The 15,529-nt window shown below is 40.4% G+C and overlaps 1 protein-coding gene across 4 annotated transcripts in view; it reads left to right on the top strand.

Annotated features, from left to right (window-relative positions):
• The window catches only part of Fmo1 (flavin containing dimethylaniline monoxygenase 1), a 33,025-nt gene that overhangs the window by 6,460 nt on the left and 11,036 nt on the right, over positions 1–15,529 (top strand). For 3 of the 4 annotated variants that reach the window (XM_045142186.1, XM_045142185.1, XM_045142184.1), the window contains exons 2-4: positions 179–316; positions 11,609–11,797; positions 14,853–15,015. In XM_045142186.1, the coding sequence (XP_044998121.1) occupies positions 185–316; positions 11,609–11,797; positions 14,853–15,015 (484 nt within the window). In that variant the 5' untranslated portion in view covers positions 179–184. Of the gene's footprint in view, positions 1–17; positions 317–11,608; positions 11,798–14,852; positions 15,016–15,529 lie in introns of those variants that run through there. The other variant, XM_004658793.2, reaches the window with a different exon arrangement.

Below are 15,529 nucleotides of genomic sequence, written 5' to 3'. Positions count from 1 at the left end.
TTAGACCAGTAACCTGGACATTTTCCTCACATTTACACATCTCAGTCTACAAGAGAGAGACACAGAGAGAGAGAAAACAACCTTAATCTTCCAAATTCTTTTTCCTGGTTTGTTAAGTAGCCAAGGGTTGGGTGGGGCTTTTGTGAATATAAAGCTCTCCTTCATTTTCCCCTCACAGAAGAACATGGCCAAGCGAGTCGCAATTGTGGGAGCTGGAGTGAGTGGCCTGGCCTCCATCAAGTGCTGCCTGGAGGAAGGACTGGAGCCCACCTGCTTTGAGAGGAGCGATGACCTGGGGGGACTGTGGAGATTCACAGTAAGTGAGGACTGAACTGCTTTTATTTGTCTATTGGGGAATGGTTTAGCTGGTGTGAGAAGAGACCTGTGTTTCTTCCACAAGGGCTGGTTGTCCAAGAAAAGACTAAAATATTTGTGGAGGGACCACTAAAATTGTAAAAGGTAGAAAGGGCACAGGCTGAGCCCTAGAGGAAGATAACAGGAGCCTTACATTCTGCCCAGGGTGAAGAGGAAGAAATGTTCCCCCAAAGGCCACAAAGTGTGGAGAGAAACAGATGATTGGGTCAGGACAGAAAAATTTAAGTCAGGAGGGCAGGACCAGAAGCAGGGGTTGGAAGCAAGACCAGAGGAAACAGCAAGGATTTCAGCCTCTGCCTGCAAAACCAAACTGCTTTTACTCCACATCTATGTGACAGTGAGTACCCAGGGTTCAGCATCGGAGGAGTCTTGTAACTTAGACCCTGCTGCCTAGGCAAAAACAGCCCACGTAGCAATCCAAAGTAAAGAATGTAAGTTTGGAGTCTTTGAGTTTCCTGAGCAAAAGGAAGGTGAGAGTCTCACATCAAGGCATGGATTGGAGAAGGGTCTAATTAAGGCAACTCTGGACTGGCTGAGAGCCCAGGAGGATCACAACAGCTCTGCTGCAGACAATGAAACCCCAAAGCCAGGCAAAGAAAATACTGCATGAGCTTCAGCATTCAGCCAGGGACTCATTTATATCAGGCCTCTCCAAAGCTTTGAGGCAAAAACCCTTCCCATGAACTTTGAATGTGCAAAGGAGCAAGTTGTCAAGAATAACTCCAGAAAGCAGAGTGTCAGATAGCCTGGCCTTGGGTCCCCTGAAGAACTCCTCCATTACAGAAGGGGGAATTTGGAACTAGAATATAGTAATTATTTTCTAACTCCAAGAGCAAAGCTTCGGAAAATCCAGAGTTGCTGGTTTAGGGACTATCTTCTAGGACAGGCCACCCCGACTCACATAAAGAGGTGCACGTGCTTGCCTAGAGAGATGGCTCAGTGGTTAAGATGCTTGCTTGCAAAGCTTGATAGCCTGAGTTGGATTCCTCAGTACTCACCTAAAGCTGGTGCATTGTGTCTGGAGTTGTCTGCAGTGGCAAGAGGCCCTGGCATACCCATTCTCTCTCTTTCTCTTTCTCTCTCTATCTCTCTCTTTCTCTCTCTCTCTCTCTCTATCTCTCTCTATCTCTCTCTATCTCTCCCTCCTTCTTTTCCTCTCTCTCAAAAAAAAAATAATAAATTAAAAAAATTTTTTTTGGTTTTATTGAGGTAAGGTCTTGATCTAGCCCAAGCTGGCCTGGAATTCACTATATAGTCTCACACTCTCCTCAAACTCACAGCAATCATCTACCTTGGCCTCCAAAGTACTGGGATAAAGGCATGCGCCACCACACCTGGTGGTGAAATTATTTTTTTAAAAAAAGAAGGGCTCAGGGCTGGAGAGACAGCTTAGCAGTTAAGGCATTTGCCTACAAAGCCAAAGGATGCCAGTTCCATTCTCCAGGACCCACATAAGCCAGAAACACAAGGGGGCACATGCATCTGGAGTTTGTTTGCAGTGGCTGGAGTCCCTGGTGCACCTATATTCTCTCTCTCTCTCTCTCTCTCTCTCTCTCTCTCTCTCTCTCTCTCCTTTATAGATAGATAGAAACATAGATAGATAGGATAGATAGATAGATAGATGATAGATAGATAGATAGATAGATAGATAGATAGATAGATAGAATGAATGAATAGATAGAAGTGAATATATACATATGTATTTATGTCTCTTTCTTTCTCTCAAATAAATAAATTAATTAAATATATTTTATAAAGTAGTGCTCATGCCATCAGAAGAGATAACCATCAATATATGGAAACCTTCCAAAGGGACGGAGGTATAAGAACACATCTGTTCCCACAACTCAAACTTCTTCTGTTCTGGCAGGAGGGTAGAACCCCGACACATGTACTAAAATGCTCCTCTTCTATGCTCACTTGAAGACGTTGCTAATCAAAGCAATTGACCTTTTCCATAAGGAGCTTCAGATTCCTTCGTAACACAGTACTCCAAATCAGGGTGTGTAATCCATGAGTTAAGAACTGGCTGGATGAAACCACCCAGTTAAATGCCTAGAGTTCTTTGGCTAAGATAATTTCAGTCAATGCAAAAAGTGAGTTCAAAGACCAAAAGCTATACTGAGCCTCTTGAGACACCAGACAAAATGCTCCTCATCTAGGTCACAGACACTTAATCATTAACACTAAACCACACTAGTTCAAGAATCGAGAGAAATGGGTCAAGATCCAGTTATGCCCAGCTGACATGGGGATATCATGGAAGCACTGTAGAGGACACAAAAAGGGGAAGGATTTCCCCTGCTCTGGAGAACCAATGACAGTGAAAGAAGGCTAAGATCTTACAGAAAGAATGCCAGGGCTGTTGAAATGAGGGCAGGATTACAATCACTGCTGGGAAACCAGGGAGGCTGTGTAAATGAGACAGATGGTCCATAATGGGCTTCAAAGGATGTCAACAGACAGAAGATACCAGGGAAGGAACTAATAAGAACAAGTGCCAAGCATGTTCACAAAATAAAAGAGTTTATTGGAACGTAAGGTAGATAGATGTAAGAGAAGTGGTGGAAGGGGAGAGTTTTCTGGGCAAGAAGGTCATGTTTTAACTTTAAAAGTAATGTGCATAATGAACAAACTTTAGGAGATCCTTTGTTGTGGTCATTGCTGTTGTGTTTGAACATGTGCCTGACAGGAAGGTCCAAAGATGTCTGCAGGCAAAGTGAAAATCCCTGAATGACAGGAAATGATTGAATTTGCATGTCAAGGTTGGAACGAGATCCTGGCAGAAAAGGGAAGAATTGGATTATGGGCACAAGTAGAAGGTTAGCCCTGGAAAGGCAGAGAGGCAAGATACACCTTGATCAGAGACAAGAGGAAAGGGAGAATGATCATGAGAGAAGCCCACTGGAGTGGAGAAGGAAGGCACAAGAACCCACATCAGTGGTCTCAGTTCTTTCTGGAAACAAGGCAGTCTTGTAGGGTAAAGAGGGCACTAGGGTGCCAAGTTGGAGAATGAAAAAGATGAAAGTCATTTTAAAAATTGTGGGGAATGTAATAGACCATCAGAAAGATGACTAACAGGATTATTTAGCTAGGTAAAATAGCTCTTCATGATCAAGCCAGTCCGTCTCTAGGACCTCTTTTATAAAATGGAAGCAGTTTGAAAAGTAGATTAGTGCTGAGTTACCATGGACCTGAGAAGTAGGAAAATCCACCCCACCTTTATTTAACAGCCTTCTCTGGATACAGCAGCCTTGAGGCACCTCTGCAATACTTTGGGGTTCTCCTAATGCTTCCTTGAATGTCCTTCAACTTGGTGGCTTTGAAGGTGTTTTTCAGCTCTAGTTAGCCCTGCATTTACTGAGTCTTTCCACAGGCATTTATTCTCTCCCTTCTTCCTCCCTCCCCCCCCTCTCTCTCTCTTTCTCTCTCTCCCTCTCTCTCTCAGTTTCTTTCCCTCTCCCCACCACATACACACATACACATACCACTAAAGATCACTTTACAGTATCTTGGGATTCAAGGAAGGTCAGGTAGCCCGTTCAGAGGCTGCAGAACTAAAGAGCCAGCTCTAGGAATGGCTGTGCTTGCCAGAAGCCATGTATTCACAAAGTGGGGTCTTTGGTACCTGGCATAAGCAGAAAGGGCCATAAGGAAAAGTAGAGAAGCAAGCTGCAGAAATCTAACAGAACACACAGGAGACAGCTTCCACTTCCAAACAGGAAAAGTGTCCAGAGACTATAAATTATTTCATTTAATTGTCCACTGCCAAGGGTATGACTCTGGCACTCCTAGCTACCACAGGAGTTAAAGGATATAATGAAAAAATAAGGGCATCATAGATTGGAGCAAGGGAGAGGATAATAATGACTAAAAACAAAAGCAGGGCTGGAGAGATGGCTTAGCGGTTAAGGGGCTAAGGTGCTTGCCTGTGAAGCCTAAGGACCCAGGTTCGATTCTCCAGATTCCATGTAAGCTAGATGCATAATGGTGGCACATGCATCTGGAGTTCACTTGCAGTGGCTAGAGGCCCTGGCGTACCCATTCTCTCTCTCCCTCTCTCTGTCTCTAATAAATAAGCAAATAAAAATAAAATATTAAACAAAAACAGTCTAGGGGGATGGCCCAGTTGCTAATATGCTTGCTATATTAGCATGAAGACCCAAGTTCCCTCCCTTGAACTAACAGAAAAATGTCAGGTGTGGTGGCATACACTTTTAACCCCAGTGCTGGCAAGGAAGAGCCAGACAAATCCCTGGAGGCTGATGCCCAGCCAGTCGACCCTACTGGTGAATCTAGTCCAGGGAAAGACCTGTTTCAAAAAAAAAAAAAAAAAAAAGACCATAGTGTAGTGGAGGGCATTCCTGAGGATGACACCCAAGGTTGTCTTTGGGCCTCCACATGCACCAACTGCACACATGCACACACGCATGCACAAACACACACACACACTTTTTTTTAAGGCAATGCTGATTTAAAAGAAAAAGAACTGCCTGTGACTGGCCACCAGCTCAAGTGAAGCTAGAACATGCATGGAGAGCGTGTCACAGCCAGCCTTCTCAGCGACATCAGAGGGAGGGGGCTCAGGGCACTTGCACTGTAGGTTGGTTGTCTCAGGTATAAACAGCAGTTGAGCAGTTGGTCATGTACTTGACTAGCAAGCACAAAGTCCTATAAATCACTGAAGAATTGTTCCTCAGCTATTGTGTCCTTGCACTTCCTAAGCCTTTCCATTAAAAACAAAAAAGCCTTATTTCTAAAGCTTCAGTACTCTTATTAGGCTTTACTTGATGCATATATTCAATAGACATTAACTGAATTTCTGCTTACCCATATTGAGAAAAACTGAACAGACCCCTCAGGAGTAATATTCTCTGATGGCACCAAATTTCCTTGAATACAGATCTGTCTTCAAGGAAAAGTCTCACTGTCGCCAAAGAAAGAGGCAAAGATGATAGCTGTGTTCTTTCTCTCCTCGCTCTTTCTTTCACACACACACAAACACTGCAGCCAATTTAACTTGCCTTTGGCTATTTTAGAGCCATGGAAAGTAATATTCTTAAATAACAAGAGATACGAATGTTGTCCATAAGAAGAGAAGGTCTCTAGTTGGGAACTTTGTTACGTCTTTTTTTTTTTTTCCATTTGATTTCAAAATGAGAAAGGAACGACCTTTGATCTGATAACTTTTTCTTCCCATTGCCAACAGTCCACTCTGAAGGACACCAAGCTTAAAACAGTAAATCTCCTTAGAAATTGTAGAATAACACAGCTTTCAGTTTTGAGTGATTACCAGACACTGTTCTAAATGCCTTAGAACACTGTGTCCCAGGGAATATGCACATACTATTGCTGTTCCTGCATTTAGATGGAGAAACTGGGAAAGGTTAAGAAAATGACCCAGTGAAAATGCAGAACTTGCATGTGGACCTAGGCAGTCTGGCTTGGGACTGTACTGTCGATATCTACATTTCATGCACTTCTAGTCTGTTTCATAGCTTTGAAAAAAGAAAAAGAACAGACATCTTGACTGTGATTCATGAAGTACCACCAAGTATCCCAGTGGGTGATAGGGACAGCCTCATTGTGCTGAACAACCAAAGAGAACCAGCAGCCACCATTCATGTTCATGCATTTTTCTCCACAGCCCATCTCTCTCTTCTTCAGCCTTCTCATTCATTTTTCCCTTGACAAGAACAAAACTGTTCCCCTAAATGGGCCCTGTTAATTGTCAGGAGGCATGTGCTCCCACAGTGGGAGCGCCAGGGCAATTGGCACACCCACACAGGGACAATGCCAGGAGTGTCCACAGCTCTGCAGGGCTGAGCTACAGGTCCTGGGGGCCTGGGCACCACTGGGGCACACTGCTCATTGAGAACACTGAAGAGGGGAGGCAGACCCACAAATACCACAAAGAGGTCACAGAGATCTGTGCTGGCTGCAAAAGTGCTCCATATGACAGAACTGGTATTCTTCCAGAAGAAACAGTCAGTGGGAGGAAAGAGAAAAGCAAGCTGAGTTCACCCTGAGTTCCATTCTAAGGGTTAAGCACGTTTTCTGAACTACAGTTTCTCTGCGGCTAACATCTGTGATGCATTATTTCACAATGGACTCCAGGGTTTCCTGGAAGTGTCTCTTCTTTCTGCCCTGACAATTATCTTCCTCGGTTTTGCAAAACAGAAGGCTTTTTCCCCTTTTGCTTTGGTTTGTTCATTTATTTTAAATATTCAAAAATACATGGTTCCTCGACTTTATTTAGTTTCAATGAGTCCCCTTTGCTCCCTGATGTTTAAACATACCACTAAAAAATGTTTGAAATTTTTTGAACTATTTTTTTTTAAATACAAAGTTTATAATACATATCTCTACCTTTCTTAAACAGCATGACTGAAAGTGTGAAAATGTGTGTGTGTCAAATTTAGCCTCAGTAAAAACTGTATTAGCAATAAAGGATTTTCTAGGAAGCCAGAGAAACATGAGGAACCCTGGCCCTACACAAACGTGTTTCAAAATGTTTACAACTGCTTTTCTGCTTTTTCGCCAGCCATCAACCCTCATTTATCAGCATCATAACTTTTTGTAGCTGCTCTTCTCATTCCTGTAACGCACAGGACAGTGTTACTGAATTGCATTCAGTTCCAGTGCTTCCCTTCAAGCCCAAGGATGTTCCCAAACTATGCCCTCCAACACAGTGGCCACTGACCACACGTAGCTACAGAGAACCTGCAATGTAGCCACAGTGACTAAAGGACTGGATTGTTATTTCAGTTGGTTTTATACTCAGTTAAGTTATGGTAGAACTTGCAAGCATTTTTGGATCAACTCATGTATGTGAAGCCAATCTCCCTGCCTCCACAGCCTATCTTTCCATTGCACCCTTCTCATTCGTTTTTCCCTTCTTGAGAACAAGACTGTTCCCCAATGACAACAGCAACTCTCAGGGGTCCTGTGTTTCCACACTAAGAGTGTCAGGGCAATTGGCAGGCCTACACCAGAACAATGCCAATAAAACTTAACATTTGAATATACAGCTTTATACCACATTTTGAAGACTTAGTATAAGGAACGCAAGATGCTACATTAATAATTTTTATATTAATTACACATTCACATTTCAACATTTTGCGTATGATGAATTAAGTAAATACATTTTAATTAATTTCACTTGTGTTTTTTTTATTTTTGAATGTGCCTACCAGAAAATTTAAGAATACAAGTGGGGTTTCTACCACATTCCTCTTGGGTAGAGCTATTGAGCCAGCAGTGCATGAATAAATGCTGCAAATGTATTCAGGAAGCCCATTAGAAATGCAGAGTCTCAGGCCCATCCAGACCTACAGGGTCAGCATCAGCATGTTAATGTGATTTCCCATGCAAATCTTAACCACATTCAGAGGCACTGGCAAAAACCTGTGATTCTCAAACTGCATGGAACAACTGTGGTTGTTTTGTTTTGTTTTGAACTTTCAGTTAATTATAGACAATTGTCAAGTACAATAGAAATATTTTTTAAAAAAATGAAAATGAAACAAAAATACAGAAATAAAAATGAATTCAACTCTTATATTGAGTGAAAAATCACAAAATTAATTTCAATAAATTCCATTAACCACACAGCATAGAAAGAAAATTATAAAGAATAGAGGGCTGAGGGCTGGAGAGGTGGCTTAGCAGTTAAGGCACTTGCCTGCAAAGCCAAAGGACCCAGGTTCGATTCCCCAGGACCCACATAAGTCAGATGCATAATGGGGCACATGAGTCTGGATTTCATTTGCTGTAGCTGGAGGCCCTGGCTTGCCCATTCTCTCTCTTTCTCTCTCTCTCTCTCCCTCTCCTTCTCCCTCTCTCTGCATCCTTCTCTCTTTCAAATAAATAAATAAAACTAAAAATATTTTTACAAAGAATAAAGGGCTGGAGAGATTGCTCAGTGGTAAAGGCACTTGCCTACAAAGCCTAATATCCCAGGTTCCATTCCCCAGTGTCCATGTAAAGCCAAATGCACACAGTAGCGCATGCATCTACTCATCTGAGGTTCATTTGCAGTGGCTGGAGGCCTGCAGTACCCATTCACTCAGTCCTTACAAATAAATAAGAATAACATTTAAAAATGAAAAAGATAAACACAATGTTCTTTGAAAATGTACACAGAGGCAATTAATATAGTCACTAGTACACTTGGACCTTTTGGCATTTTGTATAAAATAGTACCTCTCCATCTTAAACATCTCTAGGCACACTTTATACACTTCTTATATTAATGGCTAACATGTTTGGTTTGGATTGGATTCGTTTGGGGAACTATGGATAGAATACAAGGCCTTGGCATGATATAAGTGATCTACCACTGATACATCTATCTCCAGCCCAATGTCCAAGGGTATTTGCATGTGTGTGTGTGTGTGTGTGTGTGTGTGTGTGTGTGTGTGTGTTATCCATGCATGTATGTGTGTTTTCATGTGTGCGGGCACACATGTGTGCATGCACCAGATTTCATTTGGTATATTCTTCAATCACCTTCCACCTTATTTGAGACAAACTCTCTAAGTGAACCTTGCCATCATGTACTGGGTTACACAAGTTGGTCAGTGAGTCCCAGGGATTCCCTCTCTCTGATGCCCCAGTGCTGGGATTACAGGCACATGCCACCACGCCTGGTATTTTATATGGATGCTGGAATATGAATTTACCTTCTTATGCTTGCATGGCAAGCATTTCAACCACGGCACCGTCTTCCCAGCTCATGAGATTTCTACTGTGACAAACTTTGTAGCAAACAGCAAATAATATAAATCTAAACTATTTCTAAGTTAAAAAAAAGATTCACAAAGTTATGTTGACTGAAATGAAAGAAGAGATTTTAAAACAGTATCAGCAAGTGCATGGTAATCTTTTTAAAAACTAGAACTGCTATCCAAGTGAAGCAAACTGCCATATATACATATATATATATATATATATATATATACATATACATATATATATATATATATATAATTCTTATTTATTTATTTAAGAGAGAGAAAAAATGGGCATGCCGAGGCCTCCAGCCACTGCAAACGAACTCTAGACTCATGTGCCACCTTGTACATCTGGCTTATGTTGGTCCTGGGGAATCAAACCATGATCTTTTGGCTTTGCAGGCAAACACCTTAAACGTTAAGCCATCCCTCAAGCCCCAAACTTCTATATTTTTAAATTTTATCTTTGGTCCTTTATGATAGCCAATTCAAATAACTTGTCCTTTAAGCTTACAGTTAAATATAAATATTTTTCAGTAATTCTAGATTTTATGCATTGGTGGATAATGACTTTCTAATTAAGTTTAAGACCTTTCACATTGTAATGTATTCTGTTTTGTATGGTTAAGACCCAGCTCAAATTCCATACAATTCATCACACAAGTTAGACAACTGCAAGACTTATCTATGTCCAGTGTAACCAAAAGCAGTCCATATTCTTAAATCCTGAGCAATGTTAAAGCATTGCTATAAAAGGTTTAACAGCTTACCCTTGTTGATCTCTGTATTTGTCTCATCACAGACTGGTAATAACCAGCTCATACTGGTACTGCTTTGCTCTGTAGACTACTTTGGTTAGCATTGCTTCAGAGATTTCAGTAGGATGAAGGTTTAAGATTTAAAGTCATCTTTCAGCACCCAGTCTTCTAGCTATATTCTGAAAACTGAGGTTGTCAGATGTGGGATCACAGAAAAGTAAGTCACATTCAATGCATATCGACTAATGAGATCAGTAATGTCAATTTAAATCAGTCACGTTCATGTTTAGTCATAATTCAATTCTCTATCATTGTCATACATTCCATATAGATCTAGACTGATATCCTTTCAGGTAAAAGAATGAGCACTCTTTATATATGAGGTTTATGTTCTTGTTTCCACTTAGTCATATAAATAAAATAACTTTTATTTTACAGAAGAGAGAAACTACACATATCTAATATTATAAATGATATTGAAACACTAAGGACTTTTCCATTAAAACCACAAGCACAATCCTCCACAATACCACCCAAAGGACAGAGATAAGAAACTAGAGAAAACACTTTACTAAAACTAAAGACATTATTAAACTTATTGTTCCAACTTGGAGCAGTCTAATAAGATGTTGGGTTTACTAATTATTTGAACAAAAATTTGTTAGTGTGTGCCATGTACATAGTTGTCCAATCAGGAAATCTTTGACCTGCTTATTCTCTCAGTTCCTAAATCAAATCAGCCTTGTAACCCTGTGCAATCTATGTTACAGGCACCTCAAGAATCCAACTGTCACTATCTCTACTAGGGTCCTCATCAGCAATCAAATGGATTTGCATCTTAGGTTCTTAACTAGCTACCTTCCTTTTTTTCCCCTATACTCTTCATCTCTAATGCATCTTTTGTAAGTCTTTGTGTGTGTGCATGTGTATTGTTCACATGTGTGAATAGGAATGCATGTGTGCCACAGTATACATGTGGTTGTCAAAGGAAAACCTTAGGTATCAGTCCTTGCCTTTCGCCTTATTTAAGGCGGGGGTCTGTCATGGTTCATCACTGCGATTGCCAGGATAGCTGTCCCCTGAGCTTCTGGGAGATCATCCTGTCTCCACCTCCCCTGCTGCTGTAACAGGTGTTCTGGGATTACAGACACTTATGCTATAGAATCCACCTTTATGTGGGTTCTAGAGATCCAAACTCAGGTACTCACATTTGCACAGCAAATATTTTATCCACTAAGGCATCTCCCCAGCCACTTCTTAAAGTTGAATATAAATTGTTTTTATGTTCAAACATTCATCAATGTTGCCATGATCTTCCTGTAAAAACAGAAAGCCTTCATAGTCTGAACTCTGCTTCCTCATATAATTCCAAGAATACTGAATGAAAACAAAGTACCTAGCATTTGTTCATTATCTAAAAACTTAAAAACTACTTCCAGGTTCTTATCCAATTATTTCTGTATGTGCAGCAATAGTGCATAATATGGACAAGTGGTTCATCTCAGGTATACTTACCCCACAGTGTGAATGAGATGTCCTATTCATGAAAATTATACTGGGGTCCAGTGTTCCTCATTTCCCAAATGCAAAACAGCAAATCTCATTATAACAATGGTGGGTAGCACACATGATCTGGATCTCCTTAAGCTGGGTCAACGTTTGAGATTTCTAACAAACCAATATCCATTGTGTTCACCTGCCTGCATGTATGCTCATAAATTTTCACTGTTCATACAGGAACATGTTGAGGAGGGCAGAGCTAGTCTCTATAAGTCTGTGGTTTCCAACAGCAGCAAAGAGATGTCTTGTTACTCAGATTTTCCATTCCCAGAAGATTATCCAAACTTCGTGCCAAATGCTCTGTTCCTGGAATATCTCAAATTGTATGCAAATCGGTTCAACCTTCTGAAATGCATTCAATTCAAGGTAAGACAAAAGCATCAGTTAGTAGTCAAGAAGTATTCTCTTACCTATTTTCTACTACTGCTCTGTAGGATAACTCTGGGCTTTATAGATGAGAAATTGTAAGACTAAAGACACTATTTCTAAGAAAGAACTGACAATGCAAATGTAAATGCCTTATAAGCACTTTGAATATTTATAAACCAAACACAGAACCCAGTAGAAGGGACTTGAGAAACCCATCTCCTTTTAGAGGTTTGAAAAGGAAAGAAAGGTCAGAAAAATTCTTTGTTTATGACTAATTTTTGCTTATAAGTTTGTCTTGTACTAGATTTATTGTAAGTAGCTTAAAGGTAGAGTGCTCACCTAGACCTGAGTTCGATTTTCAGCACTGAAATAAGTAAGTAAACATTCAAAATATATTTCTGCCGGGTGTGGTGGCACACGCCTTTAATCCCAGCACTTGGGAGGCAGAGGTAGGAGGATCACCGTGAGTTCAAGACTACCCTGAGACTCCTAGTGGATTCCAGTCTGGGGCCAGAGTGAAACCCTACCTCGAAAAAAAAAAAAAAAAATATATATATATATATATATATATTATATATATATATATATTATATATACATATATATATATATATGTATGTATGTATGCATGTATGTATGTATTTCCTGAATTGGAATTAATACTCATGGGCACATATGCATTTCAATGAGAACAAAAATAGACTATTTGAACTTTGGACTACTCTTTGAACATTTAGGCTATAAGTTTGTGCTTTTCAATAGATCTTGAAATCTGAAGACACTTCAGGAACATTATCTATATGATTTTCTATAAGCCAAGATAACTGGGACCAAACTTGTGTTTTCAATGACATACAATCCTTATCTTTATTTAAAAGAAAAAAAATGAAGAGGGCTGGAGAGATGGCTTAGCAATTAAGCACTTACCTGTGAAGTCTAAGGACCCCAGTTCAAGGCTCAATTCCCTAGGACCCACGATAGCCAGATGCACAAGGGGGTGCACACATCTGGAGTTCGTTTGCAATGGCTGGAAGCCCTGGCACACCCATTACCCCTCCCCACCCCACTCTTTCTGCTTCTTTCTCTGTCTGTTGCTCTCAAATAAATAAAAATAAAAAACAAAACCAATAAACACTTGCCTGTGAAGCCTAAGGACTCCGGTTCAAGGCTCGATTCCCCAGGACCCATGTTAGCCAGATGCACAAGGGGGCACACGTGTCTGGAATTTGTTTGCAGTGGCTGGAGGCCCTGGCACACCCATTCTCTCTCTCTCTCTCTATCTGCCTCTTTCTCTTTCTGTCTGTTGCTCTCAAATAAATAAATAAAAATAAAAACAAAAATATTTTAAAAACAAAACCAAAAAAATGAAGAGAAAACTTTGAAAAAATAAGGTTGCATAATAGAAAGAATAGATTTTTCTCAAAGGAAGAAATACAAATGGCATATAAGCATCTAAAAATATGTTCTACATCACTAGTCATCAGGGAAATGCAGATTAAAACTACATTGAGATTCCATCTCACTCCTGTCAGATTGGCCACCATCATGAAAACAAATGATCATAAATGTTGGCGGGGATGTGGAAAAATAGGAACCCTTCTACACTGCTGGTGGGAATGCAATCTGGTCCAGCCATTGTGGAAATCAGTGTGGAGGTTCCTAAAACAGCTAAAGATTGATCTACCATATGACCCAGCTATAGCACTCCTAGGCATATATCCTAAGGACTCATCTCATTCCCTTAGAAGTACGTGCTCAACCATGTTTATTGCTGCTCAATTTATAATAGCTGGGAAATGGAACCAGCCTAGATATCCCTCAACTGATGAGTGGATAATGAAGATGTGGCACATTTATACAATGGAGTTCTACTCAGCAGTAAACAAAAATGAAGTTATGAATTTTGCAGAAAAATGGATGGACCTGGAAAGGATTATACTAAGTGAGGTAATCCAGGCCCAGAAAGCCAAGTGCCACATGTTCTCCCTCATATGTGGATCCTAGCTACAGATGATTGGGCTTCTTCATGAGAAGGAAAATAATTAGTAACGGAGGCCAGTAAGTTAAAAAGGAGATATAAAGGGAAGAGAAAGGAAGGGAGGAGGGTACTTAATAGGTTGGTATTGTATATATGCAAGTAGAATGATTGAGATGGGGAGGTAATATGATGGAGAATGGAATTTCAAAGGGGAAAGTGTGGGGGGGTTACCATGGGATATTTTTTATAATCATGGAAAATGTTAATAAAAATTGTGAAAAGATAAAAAATAAATAAAATAAATTTAAAAAGAATAGATTTGGGGGTTGGATTTTTTTAATTTATTTATTTTGAGCAGAAGGAAACAGAAAGAAGATAGAGAGTGGGCATGCCAGGGCTGGTAGCCACTGCCAACAAATTCCAGATGCATGGGTCACATTGTTAATCTGGCTTTACATGGTACTGGGGAGTCTAACCAGAGTGGTTGCATTTTGTAGCCAAGCACTTCAACCTCTGAGCCATCTCCTCAGCCCAAGAATAGTTAAATAATTTAAATGCTTTTATTTTTATATTTTTATTTGCATTTAGAGAGAAAACAAATGAACAAACCAAGGCCTCTTGCCATTGTAAATGAACTCCAGATGCATATGCCACTTTGTACATCTGGCCTTACATGGGTACTAAGGAATCAAACTCAGTCCATCAGGTTTTGCAACCAAACACTGTTAACCACTGAGCAATCTCTCCAGCTTGAAGAAAATAGTTTTTAAAAGTCACTATGATCTTACATTATAATCTAAGATTTGTTCTATTGTTTACAGTGAGAATTTGAGCAAATCACTGGAAGACTTCACCATTTTTCTTAGATTCCCCTCTATGACTCCAACCTTAAGACACTCCCATCCAAGCAAGCATGTTTCATTCGATAGCCTGACTGGTATTCTAGGGTTATGTTTATTAGTTGTGTTTGGTCTCTGTTCTGGAACTTTTGAACTTTGAGAGCTTGCATGCCAGCCAGCAAGCCCTTCAAGGGAATATGGCACTTGTTAATCATGCCCATGCTTCTTGTTTTCAGACCAAAGTCTGCAGTGTAACCAAACGTCCAGATTTTGCCATCTCTGGACAATGGGAAGTTGTTACTATGCATGAAGGGAAGCAAAGCTCAGCCATCTTTGATGCTGTCATGGTCTGCACCGGTTTTCTCACTAACCCTTCCTTGCCCCTGGATTCCTTCCCAGGTAGAGCATGTTCTTAAATGACCTTAAATTGTCTTAAGGGAACTGTTTTGGCACTCTTTGGGTCTGGCCATGAACTCCTATGTCTCCTACTCAAAATAGTTAAAATAGTGAGATGACAGGTTGTTCTAACTAGAGCTTTTTCTAAGCAGCTAGGTCTTTTCACACCATGGATGAATGCAGAAGAGAGTGACAGAGAATGTGCTAAGCAGTTTCATGCTTCACTGATGCTCAATGTCCCTCCTTAAGTAACAGACAGTATTAAGGAAGTTTGCTGAAATATGGAAGGCTTATGTAAGCCGCTCACCTCAGCAGCTGCTGCACGTTGCCAAATCTAGGAGGACACAAAGGTCAATCCATGGATAACAGAAGAAGTTACTTGACATTTCATGTTTGTTTGATTATTTGTTTCACATGAGCCTAGCAGGAGCTAGACCAGATCTTTATGGTACTGCACAATTGTCAAGAAATTTAAGTGAATCTTGGCATACAAGTTAAGATTCTTGGGTGACTCGGT

The sequence above is a fragment of the Jaculus jaculus genome, chromosome 1 (assembly GCF_020740685.1).
Source record: "Jaculus jaculus isolate mJacJac1 chromosome 1, mJacJac1.mat.Y.cur, whole genome shotgun sequence".
In the NCBI taxonomy this organism is placed as follows: domain Eukaryota; kingdom Metazoa; phylum Chordata; class Mammalia; order Rodentia; family Dipodidae; genus Jaculus; species Jaculus jaculus.
The sequence above is the reverse complement of the archived record's forward strand: the minus strand, read 5'-3'. Positions and strand labels throughout refer to the sequence as shown.